General features: G+C 38.6%; 2 protein-coding genes across 11 annotated transcripts in view; one reads left to right on the top strand and one right to left on the bottom strand.

The window, feature by feature from the left end:
* The window catches only part of LOC102398822, a 472058-nt gene that overhangs the window by 233054 nt on the left and 217325 nt on the right, over positions 1-21679 (top strand). The gene's annotated exons all lie outside the window — the stretch shown is intronic.
* On the bottom strand, positions 18542-20493 carry LOC123465393 (endogenous retrovirus group K member 7 Gag polyprotein-like). The gene is given in 2 exon segments (XM_045164401.1): positions 18542-19628; positions 19683-20493. Coding segments are annotated over 2 exon segments (1518 nt in total). The 5' UTR covers positions 20378-20493; the 3' UTR covers positions 18542-18805.

Consider the following 21679-nt stretch of genomic DNA (forward strand, 5'->3'; position numbering starts at 1 on the left):
CAAGAACCAGCTTTTGGCTTTCTTGATTTTTGCTATGGTCTCTTTTGTTTCTTTTGCATTTATTTCTGCCCTAATTTTTAAGATTTCTTTCCTTCTACTACCCCTGGGGTTCTTCATTTCTTCCTTTTCTAGTTGCTTTAGGTGTAGAGTTAGGTTATTTATTTGACTTTTTTCTTGTTTCTTGAGGTATGCCTGTACTGCTATGAACTTTCCCCTTAGAACTGCTTTTAAAGTGTCCCATAGGTTTTGGGTTGTTGTGTTTTCATTTTCATTCGTTTCTATGCAAATTTTGATTTCTTTTTTGATTTCTTCGGTGATTTGTTGGTTATTCAGCAGCATGTTGTTCAGCCTCCGTATTTTGGAATTTTTAATAGTTTTTATCCTGTAATTGAGATATAATCTTACTGCATTGTGGTCAGAAAAGATGCTTGGAATGGTTTCTATTTCTTCGAATTTAGCAAGGCTAGATTTATGGCCCAGGATGTGATCTATCCTGGAGAAGGTTCCATGTGCGCTTGAGAAAAAGGTGAAATTCTTTGTTTTGGGATGAAATGTCCTATAGATATCAATTAGGTCTAACTGGTCTATTGTATCATTTAAAGTTTGTGCTTCCTTGTTAATTTTCTTTTTAGTTGATCTATCCATAGGTGTGAGTGGGGTATTAAAGTCTCCCACTATCATTGTGTTATTGTTAATTTCTCCTTTCATACTTGTTAGTGTTTGTCTTACATATTGTGGCGCTCCCGTGTTAGGTGCATATATATTTATAATTGTTATATCTTCTTGTTGGATTGATCCTTTGATCATTATGTAGTGACCATCTTTGTCTCTTTTCACAGCCTTTGTTTTAAAGTCTATTTTATCTGATATAAGTATTGCTACTCCTGCTTTCTTTTGGTCCTTATTTGCATGGAAACTCTTTTTCCAGCCCTTCACTTTCAGTCTGTATGTGTCCCCTGTTTTGAGGTGGGTCTCTTGTAGACAACATATGTAGGGGTCTTGTTTTTGTATCCATTCAGCCAGTCTTTGTCTTTTGTTTGGGGCATTCAACCCATTTACTTTTAAGGTAATTACTGATAAGTATGATCCCGTTGCCATTTACTGTATTGTTTTGTTTTCGATTTTATCCACCGTTTTTGTGTTTCCTGTCTAAAGAATATCCTTTAGTATTTGTTGGAGAGCTGGTTTGATCGTACTGAATTCTCTCAGCTTTTGCTTGTCTGAAAAGCTATTGATTTCTCCTTCATATTTGAATGAGATCCTTGCTGGGTACAATAATCTGGGCTGTAGGTTATTTTCTTTCATCACTTTAAGTATGTCTTGCCATTCCCTCCTGGCTTGAAGAGTTTCTATTGAAACATCAGCTGTTATCCTTATGGGAATCCTCTTGTGTGTTAGTTGTTGTTTTTCCCTTGCTGCTTTTAATATGTGTTCTTTGTGTTTGATCTTCATTAATTTGATTAATATGTGTCTTGGGGTGTTTCACCTTGGGTTTATCCTGTTTGGGACTCTCTGGGTTTCTTGGACTTGGGTGATTATTTACTTCCCCATTTTAGGGAAGTTTTCAACTATTATCTCTTCAAGTATTTTCTCATGGTCTTTCTTTTTGTCTTCTTCTTCTGGGACCCCTATGATTCGAACGTTGTAGCGTTTAATATTGTCCTGGAAGTCTCTGAGATTGTCCTCGTTTCTTTTAATTCGTTTTTCTTTTATCCTCTCTGATTCATTTATTTCTACCATTCTATCTTCTAATTCACTAATCCTATCTTCTGCCTCTGTTATTCTACTATTTGTTGCCTCCAGAGTGTTTTTAATTTCATTTATTGCATTATTCATTATATATTTACTCTCTTTTATTTCTTCTAGGTCCTTGTTAAACCTTTCTTGCATCCTCTCAATCTTTGTCTCCAAGCTGTTTATCTGTGATTCCATTTTGATTTCAATATTTTGGATCAATTTCACTATCATTATTTGGAATTCTTTATCAGGTAGATTCCCTATCTTTTCCTCTTTTGTTTGGTTTGGTGGGCTTTTATCCTGTTCCTTTATCTGCTGGGTATTCCTCTGTCTCTTCATCTTGTTTAAATTGCTGAGTTTGTGATGTCCTTTCTGTATTCTGGCAGTTTGTGGAGTTATCTTTATTGTGGCGTTTCCTCGCTCTGTGTGGGTTTGTACAGGTGGCTTGTCAAGATTTCTTGGTTAGGGAAGCTTGTGTTGGTGTTCTCGTGGGTGGAGTTGTATTTCTTCTCTCTGGAGTGCAATGAAATGTCCAGTGATGAGTTATGGGATGTCTATGGTTTTGGGGTGACTTTGGCCTGCCTGTATCTTGGAGCTCAGGGCTGTGTTCCTTGTTGCTGGAGAATTTGCTTGGTATGTCTTGCCCTGAAACTTGTTGGCCCTTGTGTGGTGCTTGGTTTCAGTGCAGGTATGGAGGCATTTTTCTTAAGCAGTCTTTCTAAATCAGAGAATACAAATAACATGAAAGAAGAAAATATCAGAAGTCAAACAGTAAATACTATATAGATATGGTTTATTTGTCAGCAAGGAACGTACAAAGCCAGTGTGCTTCCATCCATGTCAGCTGCCTGAAATATTCTTGTCATACTGCTTTCATTTAGATGGCGAAAAAAATCGACCCATAAATTAACCAATGTTTCCTATCTAGGACCATTATTTCATGTCCAAGTAAGTGTACTGGCACACTGACATCATCTCTACCAACATCTCATCACATTCATTTTCCATGTAAGATGCCTGGTTCCATGTGCTTTTTGTGCACTTGGTGTATAGATAATTATGATAATTGATTTATTCAAGGATTATGATGATCCAGATGTTTTCATTGTCATAGCCCATAAATTCTTGTCTAATCTGAGATTTGTATTATATGCTATTTTTTTAAAAAATCGCATTTTCCTCTGTTTTTGGCAACTGTTTAAAATAATCTTTGAAATACTGTAATGGTGTGCATATTCAATGTTATCATTATTGCCTTTGAGATTTAACATATTTCAGGAAACTGTGGCATCTATGCCAACTCTTGGTTACCAGTTCGGCAATCTATAACAAAAATTAAAAATGTAAAATTAAGTTTTACCTTTATAATATAATATGCAGCATTCTAATTAATAGGTGTGAGTATAAAAAATATGCTTTATTGAAGAGACTAACAGTAAAAGAAAGCTACCCAGAATGATTAAATGACAGGAAAAATAAGCCTTAATGCTCTGCAAAGGGAGAAAACCAAGAAGTAACTGAAAATTTCTGTCCATGGAAAATTTATCAAACTTTTTTTTAACATTTAAAAATCCAATAGACTATGGGCTTCTGTTTTAAAGTAAATCTGTAGTGGGATCATTTCCAAGTGTAAAAGAAGTTAGAATAGAATCAAAAAATATGTTTGTATGTTGAAATATTACATGAACACAGGATTTTTTTTTTCATTTTAAAAATACATCATCTAAGAGGAGTGTTTTTGAGTTCCCAAAATGTATCACTGCAGTGTATTCTGAAAATCCATCATTTAGCTCAAAAAAGTGGCCATACCCTCTACTTTCAGAAAGAAAGTTTCCGATTCTATCCATTCAAAGAACTGTGTTACAAAATTGTCTATCTTAAATGGTTCATAAGTGATCAATGCAAAGAAATAGAGGAAAACAATAGAATGGGAAAGACTAGAGGTCTCTTCAAGAAAATTAGAGATACCAAGGGAACATTTCATGCAAAGATGGGCAGAATAAAGGACAGGAATGGGATGGACCTAACAGAAGCAGAAGATATTAAGAAGAGGTGGCAAGAATGCACAGAAGAACTATACAAAAAGGATCTTAATGGCCCAGATAACCACAATGGTGTGATCACTCATCTAGAGCCAGACATCCTGGAATGTGAAGTCAAGTGGGCCTTAGGAAGCATCACAATGAACAAAGCTAGTGGAAGTGATCAAATTCCAGCTGAGCTATTGCAAATCCTTAAAAGATGTTGCTGTGAATGTGCTGCACTCAATATGTAAACAAATTGGGAAAACTCAGCATTGGTGACAGGACAGGAAAAGGTCAGTTTTCATTCCAGTCCCAAAGAAAGGCAATGCCAAAAAATGTTCAAACTATTGCTCTCATCTCACGTGGTAGCAAAGTAATGCTGAAAATTCTCCAGGTGAGGCTTCAGTGGTACCTGAACCGGGAACTTTCAGATGCTCAAGCTGTATTTAGAAAAAGCAGAGGAACCAGAGATCAAATTGCTAACATCCGTAGGAAAAACACATGGAAAAAACAGACTGGTTCCAAATTGGGAAAGGAGTACACCAAGGCTGTAGAGTGTCACCTGTTTATTTAAATTATATGAAGAGTACATCATGTGAAATGTCAACCTGGATGAATCACAAGTTGGAATCAAGATTTCCAGGAGAAATATTTACAAACTCAGATATGCAGATGATACTACTCTAAGGGCAGAAAGCAAAGAAGAACTAAAGAGCCTCTAGATGAGGGTAAAAGAGGAGAGTGAAAAAGCTCGCTTAAAACTGAACATTCAAAAAATGAAGAACATGGCATCCAGCCCCATCACTTCATGGCAAATAGATGGGAAAACAATAGAAATGATGACAAACTTTATTTTCTTGGGCTCCAAAATCATTGCAGATGGTGACTGTAGCCATGAAATTAAAAGACACTTGCTCCTTAGAAGAAAAGCTATGGCAAACTGAGACAGTATATTAAAAACCAGAGACATTGCCAACAAAGGTCCATATAGTCAAGCCTATGGTTTTTCCAGTAGCCATGTATGGATGTGAGAGTTGGAGTATAAAGAAAGCTGAGCATCGAAGAATTGATGCTTTTGAACTGGTTTTGGAGAAGACTCTTGAGAGTCCCTTGGACTGCAAGGACATCAAACCAGTGAATTCTAAAGCAAATCAATCCTGAATATTCATTGGAAGGACTGATGCTGAAGCCAATACTTTTGCCACCTGGTGTGAAGAACTGACTCATTGGAAAAGACCCTGATTCTGGGAAAGATTGAAGTCAGAAGGAGGAGATGACAGAGGATGAGATGGTTGGATGGCATCACCAACTTGATGGACATGAGTTTGAGGAAGCTCCGGGAGATAGTGGTGGACAGGGAAGCCTGGCGTGCTGCAGTCCATGGGGTGGCAAAGAGTCGGACATGAATGATCGACTGCCCTGAAATGGTTCATCTCTGCTTAGGAACCTTGAACTACTTGGCTGACATCTTGTTCCATTAAAGTGGCAAATCTCAGGAGATAAAACCAAGAGCTTATAATCAGGCATTAATCTGGCTGTATGTCCTTGATGGACATTTCTGCAATAACTCTTTGACTAATGACCCAATAGGCTTCTAGCTGTAGCTAGTCTGTGTGAGAAAGATATACTAAATTAGAGTCATTAGGGAGATGCCTTACAATATCTCACATTTTAAGAAGGAAGTATATATTTGGAACTCACAAAGTACCTGGCTGTCTTCTTGTTCCCCTTCTTTGTTCCATTCCATTTCACTTTACCTCTACCCTCTTTTTCATTTGCTTCAAGTGTGATATGATCAGTACTTATCTACTCAAAGTGTTCCTTCGTGAATATTTCCCCTGGTGCTATGGGAATGTGGTAGTAAATGCCAGTTCTATGAATGAAAATGTAAATGTTTTCCATGATCCTAAAAATAAGCCCTGGGATATACAGTATCATACATTTTGTTCTTTTAGGTAAAGATTTTTTTTCAAATTTACTGTGTTTTATTCAATTTTTAAAATTCTACCTGTGTATAAATAGCCATTATTTATATAACCTCTTAGTTTGCTTTCATATCTATCATTTCTTTTGAAATGCATACTGTCATCTCATTTGGTGCTCAAAATGACTGTGTGATAGACAGGGTAGAAACTATTTTCATGTTCATTTTTTAAATTAAGAAGTTGAGGCCTAGATACATTATACCTATACATTATACCTCTATCCCTGCTTGTCACTGCTATCTGTCAAATTCAGTTGGATTTATTCAATCATGTGGTCAGCTGTTTTTTTCTCAAAAACTAATCCAAAATTTCAACACTTCCAAAAATGTTTCCCTATCCAACTCCAGCCTTCTTTTATCTCAGCTTATGGCCTCACCACCCCCTTCAGCAAAAATATGGGCCAATCACTTATGAATTCCCTGGGAATATCTCCAGTAATGACAGATTTTGTGGTTTGTGTCAACCTTTCAGCTGAAAACAGGAAAGCTTGATAAATTTTTTAAATTTGTTAGTCATTAGAGAACTAACAATCAATAAAAAAAAAATTAGACTAACATCTGGGAGAAAAAAACCTAGACTGTAAAGCAATGAAAGCCAGAAGAAAATGGATTTCTATTTGGAAAGAGCTCAAAATGCTGAAAATGCCAACTTGGAATTCAATTTTCCATAAAACTATTCTTCAAAGATGATAGTAAAATTAAGACTTTTTGGAGTCTGAGAGTGGAACAGACATAACTGATAATTTGTTACTATCAGTTCAGTTCAGTCTCTCAGTCGTGTCCATCTCTTTGTGAATGCATGAACTGCAACACACTAGGCTTCCCTGTCCATCACTAACTCCAAGACCTTGCTCAAACTCATGTCCATTGACTCAGTGATGCCATCCAACCATCTCATCCTCTGTCCTCCCCTTCTCCTCCTGCTTTTGATCTTTCCCAGCTTCAGGACCTTTTCCAGTGAATCAGTTCTTCACATCAGATGGCCAAAGTATTGTAGTTTCAGCTTCAGTATCAGTCCTTCCAGTGAATATTGGACTGATTTCCTTTAGGATTGACTGGCTCAATCCCCTTGAAGTCTATGGGACTCTCAAGAGTCTTCTCTTGTTCTATCACTCCCAAATAAATAATGTTCTTTGGTGGAATAAAAACAATCTGAGATGCAAGCTGAAGAATGCAGGAAAGAATGAAGAGCAACAAAATGGTAAATATGTATGCAAATATAGATTATTATTGGCTGAGTAAAATGATAACAGTTTCAATAATAAAAATATGGAGTTTTAAATAGGTAGAGTTTAACCTTGTTAAAATAGTGGCAAATAAGGACGGATGGGGTAAATAAAGTATTCTAAGGGCAATGCATTATCTAAGAAGTAAAAATGTAACTTGGTAAGCCATGGATGCCTGTGGTACCACTAAAAGAATAATAAAATAATGTATAAATATCAACATTAGAGGAGACAACTGGAAGTAATAATCCAAAAGAAATCTAGAAAAGAGAAGCAAAGGAACAAAATACAGGCATGAAAAATGGAAATGAACAAGTACAATAACACTGTAGATTTAAACCCAAATATATCAGTGATAATATGAAACGTAAAAAAATCTAAATGCTCCAGTTGAAAGCAAAAGAACATCACACCAGCTTAAGAAAAAAGTATAGGCTACTTACAAAGCCATGCCTAAAATATAAAAGCATGCATTATATTAAATTAAAATGATAGAAAAAAATACATACAACAGGCAGTTATCAAAATAAATTTGGAATATTTGTCTATATAGGTTTTTTTTTAATTTATTTATTTTAGTTGGAGGCTAAATATTTTATAATATTGTAGTGGTTTCTGCCGTACATTGATATGAATCAGCCATGGTTTTACATGTGTTTCCAATCCTGAACCCCTCTCCTACCTCCCTCTCCATCCCATCCCTCTGGGTCATCCCAGTGCACCAGCCCTGAGCACACTATCTCATGCATCGAACCTGGACTGGTGATCTCTTCCATATATGATAATATATATGTTTCAATGCTATTCTCTCAGATCTTTCCACCCTCTCCTTCTCCCACACAGTCCAAAAGACTGTTTGATACATCTCTGTCTCTTTTGCTGTTTCACATATATGGTTATCATTACCATCTTTCTAAATTCCATACACATGTGTTAGTATACTGTATTGGTGTTTTCTTTCTGGCTTACTTCACTCTGTATAATAGGCTAAAGTTTCATTCACCTCATTAGAACTGATTCAAATGTATTCTTTTTAGTGGTTGAGTAATATTCCATTGTGGTACATGTGTCTCTTTCAATTCTGGTTTCCTCAGTATGTATGCTGAGCATTGGGATTGCTGGGTCATATGGAAGTTCTAGTTCCAGTTTTTTAATGAATCTCCACAATGCTCTCCATAGTGGCTGTACTAGTTTGAAATCCCACCAACAGTGTAAGAGGGTTCCCTTTTCTCCACACCCTCTCCAGCATTTATTGCTTGTAGACTTTTGGATAGCAGCCATTCTGACTGGCATGAGATGGTACCTCATTATGGTCTTGATTTGCATTTCTCTGATAATGAGTGATGTTGAGCATCTTTTCATGTGTTTGTTAGCCATCTGTATGTCTTCTTTGGAGAAATGTCTATTTAGTTCTTTGGCCCATTTTTTGATTGGGTCATTTATTTTTCTGGAATTGAGCTTCAGGAGTTGCTTGTATATTTGTGAGAATAATTCTTTGTCAGTTGTTTCGTTTGCTGTTATTTTCTCCCATTCTGAAGGCTGTCTTTTCACCTTGCTTGTAGTTTCCTTTGTTGTGCAAAAACTTTTACGTTTGATTAGGTCCCATTTGTTTATTTTTGCTTTTATTTCCGATACACTGGGAGGTGGGTCATAGAGGATCCTGGTTTGATTTATGTTGGAGAGTATTTTGCCTATGTTTTCCTCTAGTAGTTTTACAGTTTCCAGTCTTATGTTTAGATCTTTAATCCATTTTGAGTTTATTTTTGTGTATGGTGTTAGAAAGTGTTTTCATTTCATTCTTTTACAAGTGGTTGACCAGTTTTCTCAGCACCACTTGTTAAAGAGATTGTTTTTTCTCCATTGTATATTCTTGCCTCCTTTGTCAAAGATAAGGTGTCCATAGGTGTGTGGATTTATCTCTGTGCTTTCTATTTTGTTCCATTGATCTCTATTTCTGTCTTTGTGCCAGTACCATACTGTCTTGATGACTGTGGCTTTGTAGTAGAGCCTGAAGTCAGGTAGGTTGATTCCTCCAGTTTCATTCTTATTTCTCAAGATTGCTTTGGCTAGTCAAGGTTTTTTGTATTTCCATACAAATTGTTAAATTATTTGTTCTAGTTCTGTGAACAATACTGTTGGTAGCTTGATAGGGGTTGCATTGAATATATAGTTTGGTTTGGATAGTATACTTACTTTCACTATATTGATTCTTCCCGTCCATGAACATGGTATATTTCTCCATCTGTTTGTGTCCTTTTTGATATCTTTCACCAGTGTTTTATAGTTTTCTATATATAGATTTTTGTTTCCTTAGGTAGATATATTCCTAAGTATTTTATTCTTTTCATTGCAATGGTAAATGGAATTGTTCCCTTAGTTTCTCTTTCTGTTTTCTCATTGTTAGTGTATATGAATACAAGAGATTTCTGTGTGTTAATTTTATATCATGCAACTTTACTGTATTCATTGATTAGCTCTAGTATTTTTCTGGTGGAGTCTTTAGGGTTTTCTATGTAGAAGATCATGTCATCTGTAAACAGTGAGAGTTTTACTTCTTCTTTGTCAATCTGGATTGAAGAATCCTTGCATCCCTGGGATAAAGCCCACTTGGTCATGATGTATGATCTTTTTAATATATTGTTGGATTATGTTTGCTAGAATTCTGTTAAGGGTTTTTGTATCTACGTTCATCAGTGATATTGGCCTGTAGTTTTCCTTTTTTGTGGCATCTTTGTCTGGTTTTGGTATTAGGGTGATGGTGGCCTCATAGAATGTATTTGGCAGTTTACCTTCCTCTACAATTTTCTGGAAGAGTATGAGTAGGACAGATATTAGCTCTTCTCTAAATTTTTGGTAGAATTCAGCTGTGAAGCCGACTGACTGGTCCTGGACTTTTGTTTGCTGATAGATTTCTTATTACAGTTTTGATTTCTGTGCTTATGATGGGTCTGTTAAGATTTTCTATTTCTTCCTGGTTCAGTTTTGGAAAGTTGTACTTTTCTAAGAATTTGTCCATTTCTTCCAAGTTGTCCATATTATTGGCATATAGTTGCTAATATTAGTTTCTTATGATCCATTGTGTTTCTGTGTTGTCTGTTGTGATCTCTCCATTTTCATTTCTAATTTTGTTAATTTGATTTTTCTCCCTTTGTTTCTTAATGAGTCTGGCTAATGGTTTCTCAATTGCATTTATCTTCTCAAAGAACCAGCTTTTGGCTTTGTTGATTTTTGCTATGGTCTCCTTTGTTTCTTTTGGATTTATTTCTGCCCTAATTTTTATGGTTTCTTTCCTTCTACTAACCCTGGGGTTCTTCATTTCTTCTTTTGCTACTTGCTTTAGGTGCAGAGTTAGGTTATTTATCTGACTTTTTTCTTGTTCCTTGAGGTATGCCTGTATTTCTATGAACCTTCCCTTTAACACTGCTTTTACAGTGTCCCATAGGTTTTGGGTTGTTGTATTTTTATTTTCATTCGTTTCCATGCATATTTTGATTTCTTTTTTGATTTCTTCTATGACATGCTCTTTATTCAGAAACATATTGTTTAGCCTCCATATGTTGGAGTTTTTAATAGTTTTTTTTTTCTTTAATTAAGATCTAATCTTACTGAATTGTGGTCAGAAAAGATGCTTGGAATGATTTCAATTTTTTTGAATTTATCTAGTCTAGATTTATGACCCAGGATGTGATCTATCCTGGAGAAGGTTCTGTGTACACTTGAGATAAAGGTGAAATTCATTGTTTAGGGGTGGAACGTCCTGTAGATATCACTTAGGTCTAGCTGGTCCATTATGTCATTTAAAGTTTGTGTTTCCTTGTTAATTTTCTGTTTAGTTGATCTACCCATAGATGTGAGTGGGGGATTAAAGTCTCCCACTATTATTGTGTTACTGTTAATTTCCCCTTTCATACTGGTTAGCACATATTGTGGTGCTCCTATGTTGGGTGCATATATATTTATAATTGTTGTATCTTATTCTTGGATTCATCCTTTGATCATGATGCAGTGTCCTTCTTTGTCTCTTTTCACAGCCTTTATTTTAAAGTCGATTTTATCTGATATGGGTATTGCTACTCTTGCTTTTTTTGGACTCCATTTGCACAAAATACCTTTTTCAAGCCCTTCACTTTCAGTCTGTATGTGTCCCTTGTGTTGAGGTGGGTCTCTTGTAGACAGCATATATAGGGATCTGTTTTTTTGTATCCATTCAGCCAATCTTTGTCTTTTGGTTGGGGCATTGAACCCACATACATTTTAAGGTAATTATTGATAAGTATGATCCTGTTGCCATTTACTTTGTTGTTTTGGACATTTTAAGGTAATTATTGATAAGTATGATCCTGTTGCCATTTACTTTGTTGTTTTGGGTTAGAGCTTATACAACCAAAGATGAGCTGTTTTGGTGGTGCTGAATTCTCTCAGGTTTTGCTTGTCTGTAAAGCTTTTGATTTCTCCTTCATATCTAAATGAGATCCTTGCTGGGTATAGTAATCTGGGTTGTAGGTTTTTCTCTTTCATCACTTCAAGTATGTCCTGCCATTCCCTTCTGGCCTGAAGAGTTTCTATTGAAAGATCAGCTGTTATCCTTATGGGCATCCCCTTGTTTGTTATTTGTTGTTTTCCCCCTGCTGCTTTTAATATTTGTTCTTTGTGTTTTATCTTTGTTAACTTGATTAATATATGTCTTGGGGTGTTTCACCTTGGGTTTATCCTGTTTGGGACACTCTGTGTTTCTTGGATTGTGTGACTATTTCCTTCCAAATTTTAGGGAAGTTTTCAACTATTATCTCCTGGAGTATTTTCTCATGGTCTTTCTTTTTGTCTTCTGCTTCTGGGACTCCTATGATTCGAATGTTGGGGCGTTTCACATTGTCCCCGAGGTCCCTGAGGTTGTCCTCATTCCTTTTAATTATTTTTTCTTTTTTCCTCTCTGCTTCATTTATTTCTACCATTCTATCTTCTACCTCACTTATTCTATCTTCTGCCTCCCTTATTCTTCTGTTGGTTCCCTCCAGAGTGTTTTTGATCTCATTTATTGCATATTTCATTATTAATTGACTCTTTTTTATTTCTTCTAGGTCCTTGTTAAACCTTTCTTGCATCTTCTCAATCCTTGTCTCCAGGCTATTTATCTGTAACTCCATTTTGTTTTCAATATTTTGGATCATTTTTATTATCATTATTCTAAAATCTTTTTCATGTAGACTCCCTATCTCCTCCTCTCTTGTTTGGTTTGGTGGGCATTTAACATGTTCCTTTACCTGCTGAGTATCTCTCTGCCTTTTCATCTTGTTTATATTGCTGTATTTGTGGTGGCCTTTCTGTATTCTGGCAGTGTGTGGTTCCTCTTTATTGTGGCGGTTCCTCCCTGTGGGTGGGGTTGGACAGGTGGCTTGTCAAGGTTTCCTGGTTAGGGCATCTTGTGTTGGTGTTCTGCTAGGTGGAGCTGGATTTCTTCTCTCTGGAGTGCAATGGAGTGTCCAGTAGTGAGTTTTGAGATGTCTATGGGTTTGGTGTGACTTTGGGCAGCCTGTATATTGAAGTTCAGGGCTATGTTCCTGCATTGCTGGATAATTTGCATGGTATATCTTTCTCAGGAACTTATTGGCTATTGGGTGATGTTTGATTTCAGTGTAAGTATGGAGGCTTTTGAATGATCGTTTATCAATTAATGTTCCCTGAATCAGGAGTTATCTGGTGTTCTCAGGTTTGTGGTTTAAGCCTCCTGCCTCTGGTTTTCAGTCTTATTCTTACAGTAGCCTTAAGACTTCTGCATCCATACAGCACTAATAATAAAACTTCTAGGTTAATGATGAAAAGATTCTCCACAGTGAGGGATACCCATAGAGGTTCACAGAGTTACATAGAGAAGAGAAGAGAGGATGGAAATAGAGGTGACCAGGAAGAGAAGAGAGGGATTCAAAAGGGGAGAGAGCGATCTAGCCAGTAAACAACTCCCTATGTTCTCTCCACAGTCTGTAACCCTCAGAGAGGTTCACAGAGTTACATAGAGAAGAGAAGAGGGAGGAAGGAGATCGAGGTGAGCAGGAGGAGAAAAGGGGGAATCAAAAGGTGAGAGAGAGATCTAGACAGTGCTCTGTTCCCTAAATGTTCTCTGCAGCCTGGAACCCCCCACAGAGGTTCACAGAGTTGGGTTGAGAAGAGAAGGGGGAGGGAGGGGATAGAGGTGACCTGGGGCAGAAAAAGGAGAGTCAAAAGGGGAGAGAATGATCAGTTCTCTCAAATAGGAGTAATCACACTCCTAAGTAAAAATGGGTACTGAAGATTGGATTCTTAAATGTATAAAATTGATAATAAAAACTGTAAAGCAAAGATTAAAAATCTAGAGTAGAAGCTAGACTCTCAAAAATACAATATTAAAAAACAAACAAAAATCACAAAAATTATAAGAAATATATATGAAGTTTGCTTTAAAAATAGGGTCTTTTTTTTTTTTTTTTTGTAAGGTAATCAGTTCAGTTCAGTTTCTCAGTCATGTCTGACTCTTTGCAACCCCATGAATTGCAGCACACCAGGTCTCCCTGTCGATCACCACCTCCACTCATGTCCATCAAGTCGGTGATGCCATCCAGCCATCTCATCCTCTGTCGTCCCCTTCTCCTCCTGCCCTGAGTCCCTCCAAGCATCAGAGTCTTTTCTAATGAGTCAGCTCTTCGCATGAGGTGGCCAAAGTATTGGAGTTTCAGCTTTAACATCAGTCCTTCCAATGAACACCCAGGACTGAGACTGGTTGGATCTCCTTGCAGTCCAAGGGACTCTCAAGAGTCTTCATCAACACCACAGTTCAAAAGCATCAATTCTTCAGTGCTTAGCTTTCTTCACAGTCCAACTCTCACATCCATACATGACCACTGGAAAAACCATAGCCTTGACTATAGTAGGTTATAAAAATGAAAATTAAAGGAGTAATAGAGGACTTAAGATAAATAAAAATTTAATTAAATAAATGATAATAGTAAAAATATATCTAGAAATTTCTCTGGTGCTGTTGCGGGCAGTGTGGGGTCAGTTCAGTTTCAGATAGTTCCTGGTTCCAGCTTATACTTCTCAAGATCCATAGGCCCCTTCCAATGTAGTCGGTATTAACTACAGGCATTTTAAACTGTTGCACCTCTCACTTCCAAAGTGGTTCCCTCTATTTGGCTTCTTCTGTTTGCAGGTGTCTTCAGTGTCTAATTTCCGCCCTAATACAAAGGGGCGAAGGTAGTCTCTTGTTTAGGCTCACTTGTTCAGTCGTGCTGTGGGGAGGGAGGAACACTGCAAACAAATATCACTGGCGTCCATGAGGAGTACTCGCAGTGTGTCGGCCACACTGGGTTTGGCCACACTGGGTTTGCCCCCTCTCACGGCATGTGTGCTTTTCCAGACTACACTGCTCAGACTTCAGGTTGCTCTGCAGGAAGTGGGCCCTGGGTTGTATGCACTTCCTAGGTCTAAGCTGCTCAGGTCCAGGTTCTTGGGTATTCCACAGAAGCACAGACTTGGTTAGGCTTCCATTTTGTGCCATTCCCTGGTCCGAGCAGCTTAGGCGACCAGGTGCATGGCAAGCACACTCTCAGGTGTGGTGCGTCTTATCACCTCCCCGGTCCCAGCCACTCGGGTTTCTGGATGTGCCCTCCTCTGGTGTGCCATGTATCTCTTCTGGTGAACTGAACTCTGGCTGCGACCCTCCTGGCAGATATCAACTGTCCTGAATCTCAGAAAGTCTTTGGTTAGAAACTGGAAGCCTGTTTGCAGTTTGGTAGGGGATGCCCTCTCTGGGGTCGAGTTTGCCCCTTTCTGGCTCTGACTGGCGCCTGCCTGGCCCCTGCCTTAAGCAGGAGATGGGCCGATCTGCAGCCGGCTAGCTCTTCTCTGGTATTCGCTCAGTCCTTTGTTCCATGTGCAGCCCAGCAGTGCCTTAGGTTAGGGCTTTTCACAGGATAGTTCTCTCTCTCTCTCTTTTTTTTTTTTTTTGTCTCTCTTTGGCTATCCCACAGTTTAGGTTGCTGTCTCACATTAGCTCCCTGAGATTGCCCTCAGGGCATTCAGGCCTGGTCCTTACCCTAAGCAATGCAGCCTGCTCCTCTCTGTTCACCCTCTGCTTGCTGGTGGTGGATGCGAGCATCTGGGCTACTTCTCTGCTGGGAGTTACCTTTAGGCACATAATCTGTGAGTTTCATTTATTTATTTTTCCTCACGGTTATGTTGCCCTCCAAGATTCAAAAACTTTCCCCAGACCCTCCAGTGAGAAGGTTTCCTGGTTTTTGGAAACTTCTCCTCTATTAAGACTCCCTTCCCGGGACAGATCTCCATCCCTAACTCTTTTTTCTCTCTTTTTACCTTTTATATTTTTCCCTACCTCCTTTTGAAGATAATGGGCTGCTTTTCTGGGTGCCTGGTGTCCTCTGCCAGCATTCAGAAGTTGTTTTGTGGAGTTTGCTCAGCGTTCAAATGTTCTTTCAATGAATTTGTGGGGGAGAAAGTGGTCTCCCCATCCTATTCCTCCGCCATCTTAAGACCACACCCCTAAGTAGATTTTAAGGCAAAGAAAGCATTACTAGAGATAAAGGTAGATATTTCATAAAATAAAAGGTTATTTTTCTCAAGGATAAAAGAATTTTAAATTTGTATACATATAAATATAGCATAGCCTCAAAGTAAAGTAGAAGGTATGAAACTCTTCAACTTCCTGCAGTCAAAATGATTCTTATTCTCAGGCAACCTCATTTTCTCCCATCCAGGTGCAGAGAAGAATTTTTCTCCTTCTATGTATGGTCCCATTATATTCTCATATCTGTCCACACCTTGTTTCTTTTCATTTTTACATATCTCTTATTTTTTAAATATACATTTATTTATTTTAATTGGAGGCTAATTACTTTACAATATTGTAATGGTTTTGCCATACATCGACATGAATCCACCATGGGTGTACATGTGTTCCCCATCCTGAACCCCCCTCCCAAATCCCTCTCCATCCCACCCCTCTGGATTATCCCAACGCACCAGCCCTGAGCACCCTGTCTCATGCATTAAACCTGGACTGGTGATCCGTTTCACATATGAAACTCTGAGTACATAATAGTATGGGGAAAAAGAAACTTTTATAGAATTAAAAAATGGAAGTTAAGAGATTATCTTACTTCCATAAAAGTTTCTTTTCCCCTATACTATTATGTACTCAGAGTTTTTGCATTTCTTGGCTCCCTCTGCCTCAGTGTTTCTCAAGATATTTTTTTCATTTTTTTTTCTTTTTTATTTTCTTTCTTTCTTTCTTTTTTTTTTTTTTTTTTTTTTTTTTTTTTTTTTTACTGTTTATATCAGAATTACTTAGAGGCACTTGGTAAAATGCAGATTCCTGAACTGCATCTCCACACTTCTTCATCAGAATTCTGGATGTGGCTCAAGAAAGTGCATTTTTAAACAAATTGTTGGTAATTTTGATGCAGGCCAGTATTTGAGAATCACTGTCTATACACCTTTGTCTCTTTTGCTGTCTCGCATACAGGGTTATCATTACCATCTTTCTATAGTCCATATATATGTGTTAGTATACTGTATAGAACAATCTGTTGGACTCTGTGGGAGAGGGAGAGAGTGGGATGATTTGGGAGAATGGCATTGAAACATGTGTAATATTGCGCGTGCCAGCCGGCAAAGTCGATCAGGTCCCGAGAACATGCACCGCGCGGCTTAGAAAGAAAACTACAGCAAAAGAATTCTACAACAAAGATGGGGTCGAGAGGTTCAGACACGTCTCCACGAAGGGATGCAGTCTGACCACGACTTTATTCAGCATCTTATATTTATACAGGAGAGCGTGAGAAAGATAAGACAGTTAGCATTTATTTGGTTGACCTATACATCTTACAAAAAGTCACAAGAAATCTTGAGAGCATGGGAATGGCACCCTGTTATTATTTCTTACACCAGATAACATTTCTCTGTGCTTGAGAAGTTTGTCCAGAACTCCAGGTGTCTGCAGTAAATAATCGCCTAATCTCTGGGGTGGCGGGACAGAAAGCTATGTTTGCAAGCAAACCCTCAAGGACTGAGGCAGCTCCCAGAGCTGTGTCCTTCAGACAAAGGACCCCATTCTCACGGGCAGCTCCCTGCATCTCCCCCTTTCTTTTTATATAGGCACACGCTTATGTTCCTTTAACCGCAGACCATTTCCATAGATGGAAGCCTTTATCATCCATAGATCATCAATCAGTTTTTTAATTAAACAGGGTGCAAGAAATAAAACAGTTAAAATTATTAAGAATAATCTTCCTATGGCCACAGTATCATTAGTGTATATGGGAATGGATTGACCCTCCCAGCGCACCGGTTGGAGAAGGGGAGGGTCGGGAAAATAAGCCTAGTAAGCATTGAATATTCTTCAGAATGTGCAGTATTAATCTGATTTAAGATAATTAATAAGGTTATCAGGAAGCTTAAAGGCGATATCGGATCGCCCTGCACAGCAACACGATTCTGTGCCTCTTGCATCAATGCCTGGAGTTGTTGCTGAGATGGTAATTCATCATGCTCTTGAATCGTCCATCTCCTCATCTGGTTTACTAGAGATCATCTCCGCCGTGCGTACCAACCTTTCTGGCAGCCAGCGTGGCACTTCGGCAACCTGTGGGAAAACACAAGCATGCCCTCATCCCCAAATTATTACAGGATCTGGTCCATACCATTTTCCCACAAGTGGGTCTTTCCAAAAGACTTTAGGTCTTATTGTTTGCGCATCAAAGTTCCAAAATCGCTGTGCTGCTGAACGGCCACATATATCCAATTGTAAAAAATTTAGAACAAATAAAACATGGTTTAGAGAGTTGGATGGGGTATTGATATACAATTCCCCCTTCTTTAGTTTTTGCAGTTGATGTTTGAGAGTTTGATGTGCCCATTCAATGATCCCTTGACCTTGAGGATTATAAGGGATACCTGTTTTATGTGAGATAGACAATTGTGTACAAAATAGTTGAAAATTTTTCCCAGTGTATCCTGGACCACTGTCTGTTTTTATGGTTTTAGGGGTTCCCATAACAGCAAAACATTTAATGCAATGAGCTATACAATGTTTGCTAGCTTCTCCGGATTGTAAAGAGGCATGTAAAAAGCTGGAGAAGGTGTCAATAGTAACATGAACAAATTTTTGTTTACCAAATTCAGGAATATGGGTAACATCCATTTGCCATATGTCGTTTGGCAACAATCCTCGGGGATTAACTCCATAATGGGGGATGCTAAAAAATTGAGGACATGTTTGACATTGCTTAATAATCTGTCTGGCAGCTTCTTGAGTAATGCCAAATTGAAGTCTTAAGCTATTGCTGTTTTGATGGTGTAAGCTGTGGGAAGTCTTTGCCATTTGTTCCAATGAAGGAAACATACGTGTAGCTTCATCAGCCAAAGCATTGCCTCGTGCTAGAGGTCCAGGCAGTCTAGAGTGAGCACGAATATGACCGAAATAGCACATATTAACTCTGGAGCAAATTAAATGTTGTATATCACGAAAAAGAGTTTGGATAGTAGAATTCAGGGTACCAATAAATGGAACAGTCTCAATAGTGTTTAAGGCTCTTAGGATATATTGACTGTCTGAATATAAATTAAATGGAGCAGAGATTTGTAATAAAGGCTGAAAAACGGCAAATAGTTCTACTTCTTGAGCAGATTTATAATTAGTACGCCAGGCGGCAGTATTTTCCTGTACAATCAAACTAGCTATTCCATTAGAAGAGCCATCAGTAAATACAGTTAGGGTGTCGGCAAGGGGCTGAGAAACAACGATTTTTGGGAAGAGAAATTGGTGATAGTGAGCAAATTGCAAAATTTTATCCCTTATCTCGCTTTTGTTGTTGATACAGTACTTATTTGACTGTCTTTCTTTGTAATGCCGCAGCCAAAGTTATGCCTTGAACGTATGAAGGGCCGATATCGGCACAAATCTGTACATAATCGGATAAGCCTCCCTTTTTCCTGTAAGGTCTCAGGGCAGCTTGACAAGCCGAATTGGCATTCTCATAAGCAAGCTGTTTAGCCAACACCATCCCCGCCTGCTCATCCCCTATCATTTTACTAATTGCCTCAAGCAGGCAGGCAACAAAATCCTGATATGGTTCATCTGGCCCCTGGCGAATTTTAGATAAATCTTCAGTCTTTTTATCAGAATTTGGAAGCTTTTTCCATGCTCGTAGAGCCGCAGCACTAATCTGAGGGTAGGCTCCAGGCAAATAATTAAGTTGATTATTAGTGTCTCGATAATCTCCCTCTCCCACCATCATTTCATAAGTGGTATTCAGTCCCTGTCACGGATTGATATGGGCTGTGATCCCACACTGCTCAGCAAACTCAGATTTCCATAGTAAATAATCTCCTCCAGATAAACAAGCCCGAGCAACCTGTTTCCAATCATTAGGTGGCAGATTTTGATTTCCTAAAGCCTCTTTAATAGCCTGGGTAAACGGCGCAATCAGGCCGTATTGTGCACAAGCCATTTTTAACTCTTTTAGTTGCTTAAAGGGCAGTGTTTCATAATACCTCTGCTGTTGAGCATTTTCCAATACTGGATATATTCCTGAAAACCCGGGAATATGTTCTCCTTCATCATTAGCTGGCTTAATCTCTTGTTGAAGAGGAGATAATAATATCTCACTTCTAATTTTTATGTTTTCACCGGGCAAAGAAGCAGGGATAGATATAAGCTCTCGCGGTTCTACAAAAGGCGGAGGTGGATCGAGCCCAGCAAGAACCAAGGGAGGACATGCTGGAGGCACAGGCTGGCTGGAGTGGGAGTCTCCCTGTGCTTCCTTTTTTACTGCTATAACAATTTTCTGAATTAAATTCTCCAGCTGTTCTTTGGAAAGCCCTGAATGCTTTAATTCCCCTTTTCCTGTGGGGGGCTGCATGCTAACCATCATCTCCCAAGGCATATCCTCTCTATGGCACTGAGCCGCTTGTTCATTTAACTCTTCCTGTTCATCAGAGCTTAACACATCATCATTCCCTCCAGCCTTACAAGCTGTTCCCTCAGGCACAGCATAAAGCGGCTCAGGTGGAGGGGTGGAAGGCTCTGCAACTTCGGGTTCTATGGAATCCCTGAGGGCCGTTTGAATCTTATGTCCCTCATGTTCAGGATCCAGACAGTCTCTTATGAGAGTCCACAAAGAAAAAGCATCCACAGGGACACGATTGGGACCATGTAAAGAATAATATGTCTGCAATTGTTTTCCTACTTTCTTCCAAGTTTCCAGACTAACTGTTCCTTCCTCTGGAAACCAAGGATAAACTTCCTCTATAAAAAGTAAAAATTTCTCTAGCTGTAACTTATTTACATGAATTCTCCTACCTTTTAACATAGTTTTCAACATATGTACAAATAACTGGCAGCTATTGCCTTGTCCCATGATTTATTACTCTCAACAGTAACACTCCCTGCCCTTTACTTCAATTAATTAGGAATTCCTCGTTACTTACTTCAATCTTAGCAGGCAGTGGCTGCCGTCGCGCTCCGATTCCCGAGTCCCTGTTTGGGCGCCACCTGCCGGTGCCAGCCGGCAAAGTCGATCAGGTCCTGAGAACGTGCATGGCGCGGCTGAGAAAGAAAACTACAGCAAAAGAATTCTACAACAAAGATGGGGTCGAGAGGTTCAGACACGTCTCCACGAAGGGACGCAGTCTGACCACGACTTTATTCAGCATCTTATATTTATACAGGAGAGTGTGAGAAAGATAAGACAGTTAGCATTTTTTTGGTTGACCTATACATCTTACAAAAAGTCACAAGAAATCTTGAGAGCATGGGAATGGCACCCTGTTATTATTTCTTACACCAGATAACATTTCTCTGTGCTTGAGAAGTTTGTCCAGAACTCCAGGTGTCTGCAGTAAATAATCGCCTAATCTCTGGGGTGGTGGGACAGAGAGCTATGTTTGCAAGCAAACCCTCAAGAACTGAGGCAGCTCCCAGAGCTGTGTCCTTCAGACAAAGGACCCCGTTCTCGCGGGCAGCTCCCTGCATAATATCACAAATGAAACGAATCACCAGTCCAGGTTCAGTGCAGTATACAGGATGCTTGGGGCTGGTGCACTGGGATGACCCAGAGGGATGGTAATGGGAGGGAGGTGGGAGGGGGTTTAGGATGGGGAACACATGTACATCCATGGCAGATTCATGTTGATGTATGGCAAAACCAATACAATATTGTAAAGTAATTAACCTCCAATTAAAATAAATAAATTTATATTTAGAAAAATATATATATAGAGAGAGAATCATCGTGTTTGTTTTTAGTTAAGGAATTTCTCCATGGCTTTTAACTATTATTCTTATGCTAATAACTTCCAATCTATATCTCTACCACGACTTCTTCTTCAAGTCAAAGCTCAATTATGATAAACCTGTCTGTCTACAGAAAGAAGGAAGAGGGTATTTGGCTAAAGCCTACAAAGATGCCAAAATAGATGAATAATGTGAAATGTGATTATTCAAACTGCAAAGAGTGCTTCACTGGGAATCATGAAGCCTAGGTTGTACTCTTGGTTCTATGTGTTAATAGTTTTGTGATTTTTGTCAGTTAAACTGAAAACCACACAACTTTGAATCCTCATTTGTAAAAATAAAGGGATTGTAATAGAAAAACTTGAAGCCATGTTACATTGTTGTTCAGTCTATAAGTCGTGTCCGACTCTTTGGGACCCCATGACCT

The sequence above is a fragment of the Bubalus bubalis genome, chromosome X, assembly GCF_019923935.1.
Source record: "Bubalus bubalis isolate 160015118507 breed Murrah chromosome X, NDDB_SH_1, whole genome shotgun sequence".
Taxonomy (NCBI): Eukaryota; Metazoa; Chordata; class Mammalia; order Artiodactyla; family Bovidae; genus Bubalus; species Bubalus bubalis.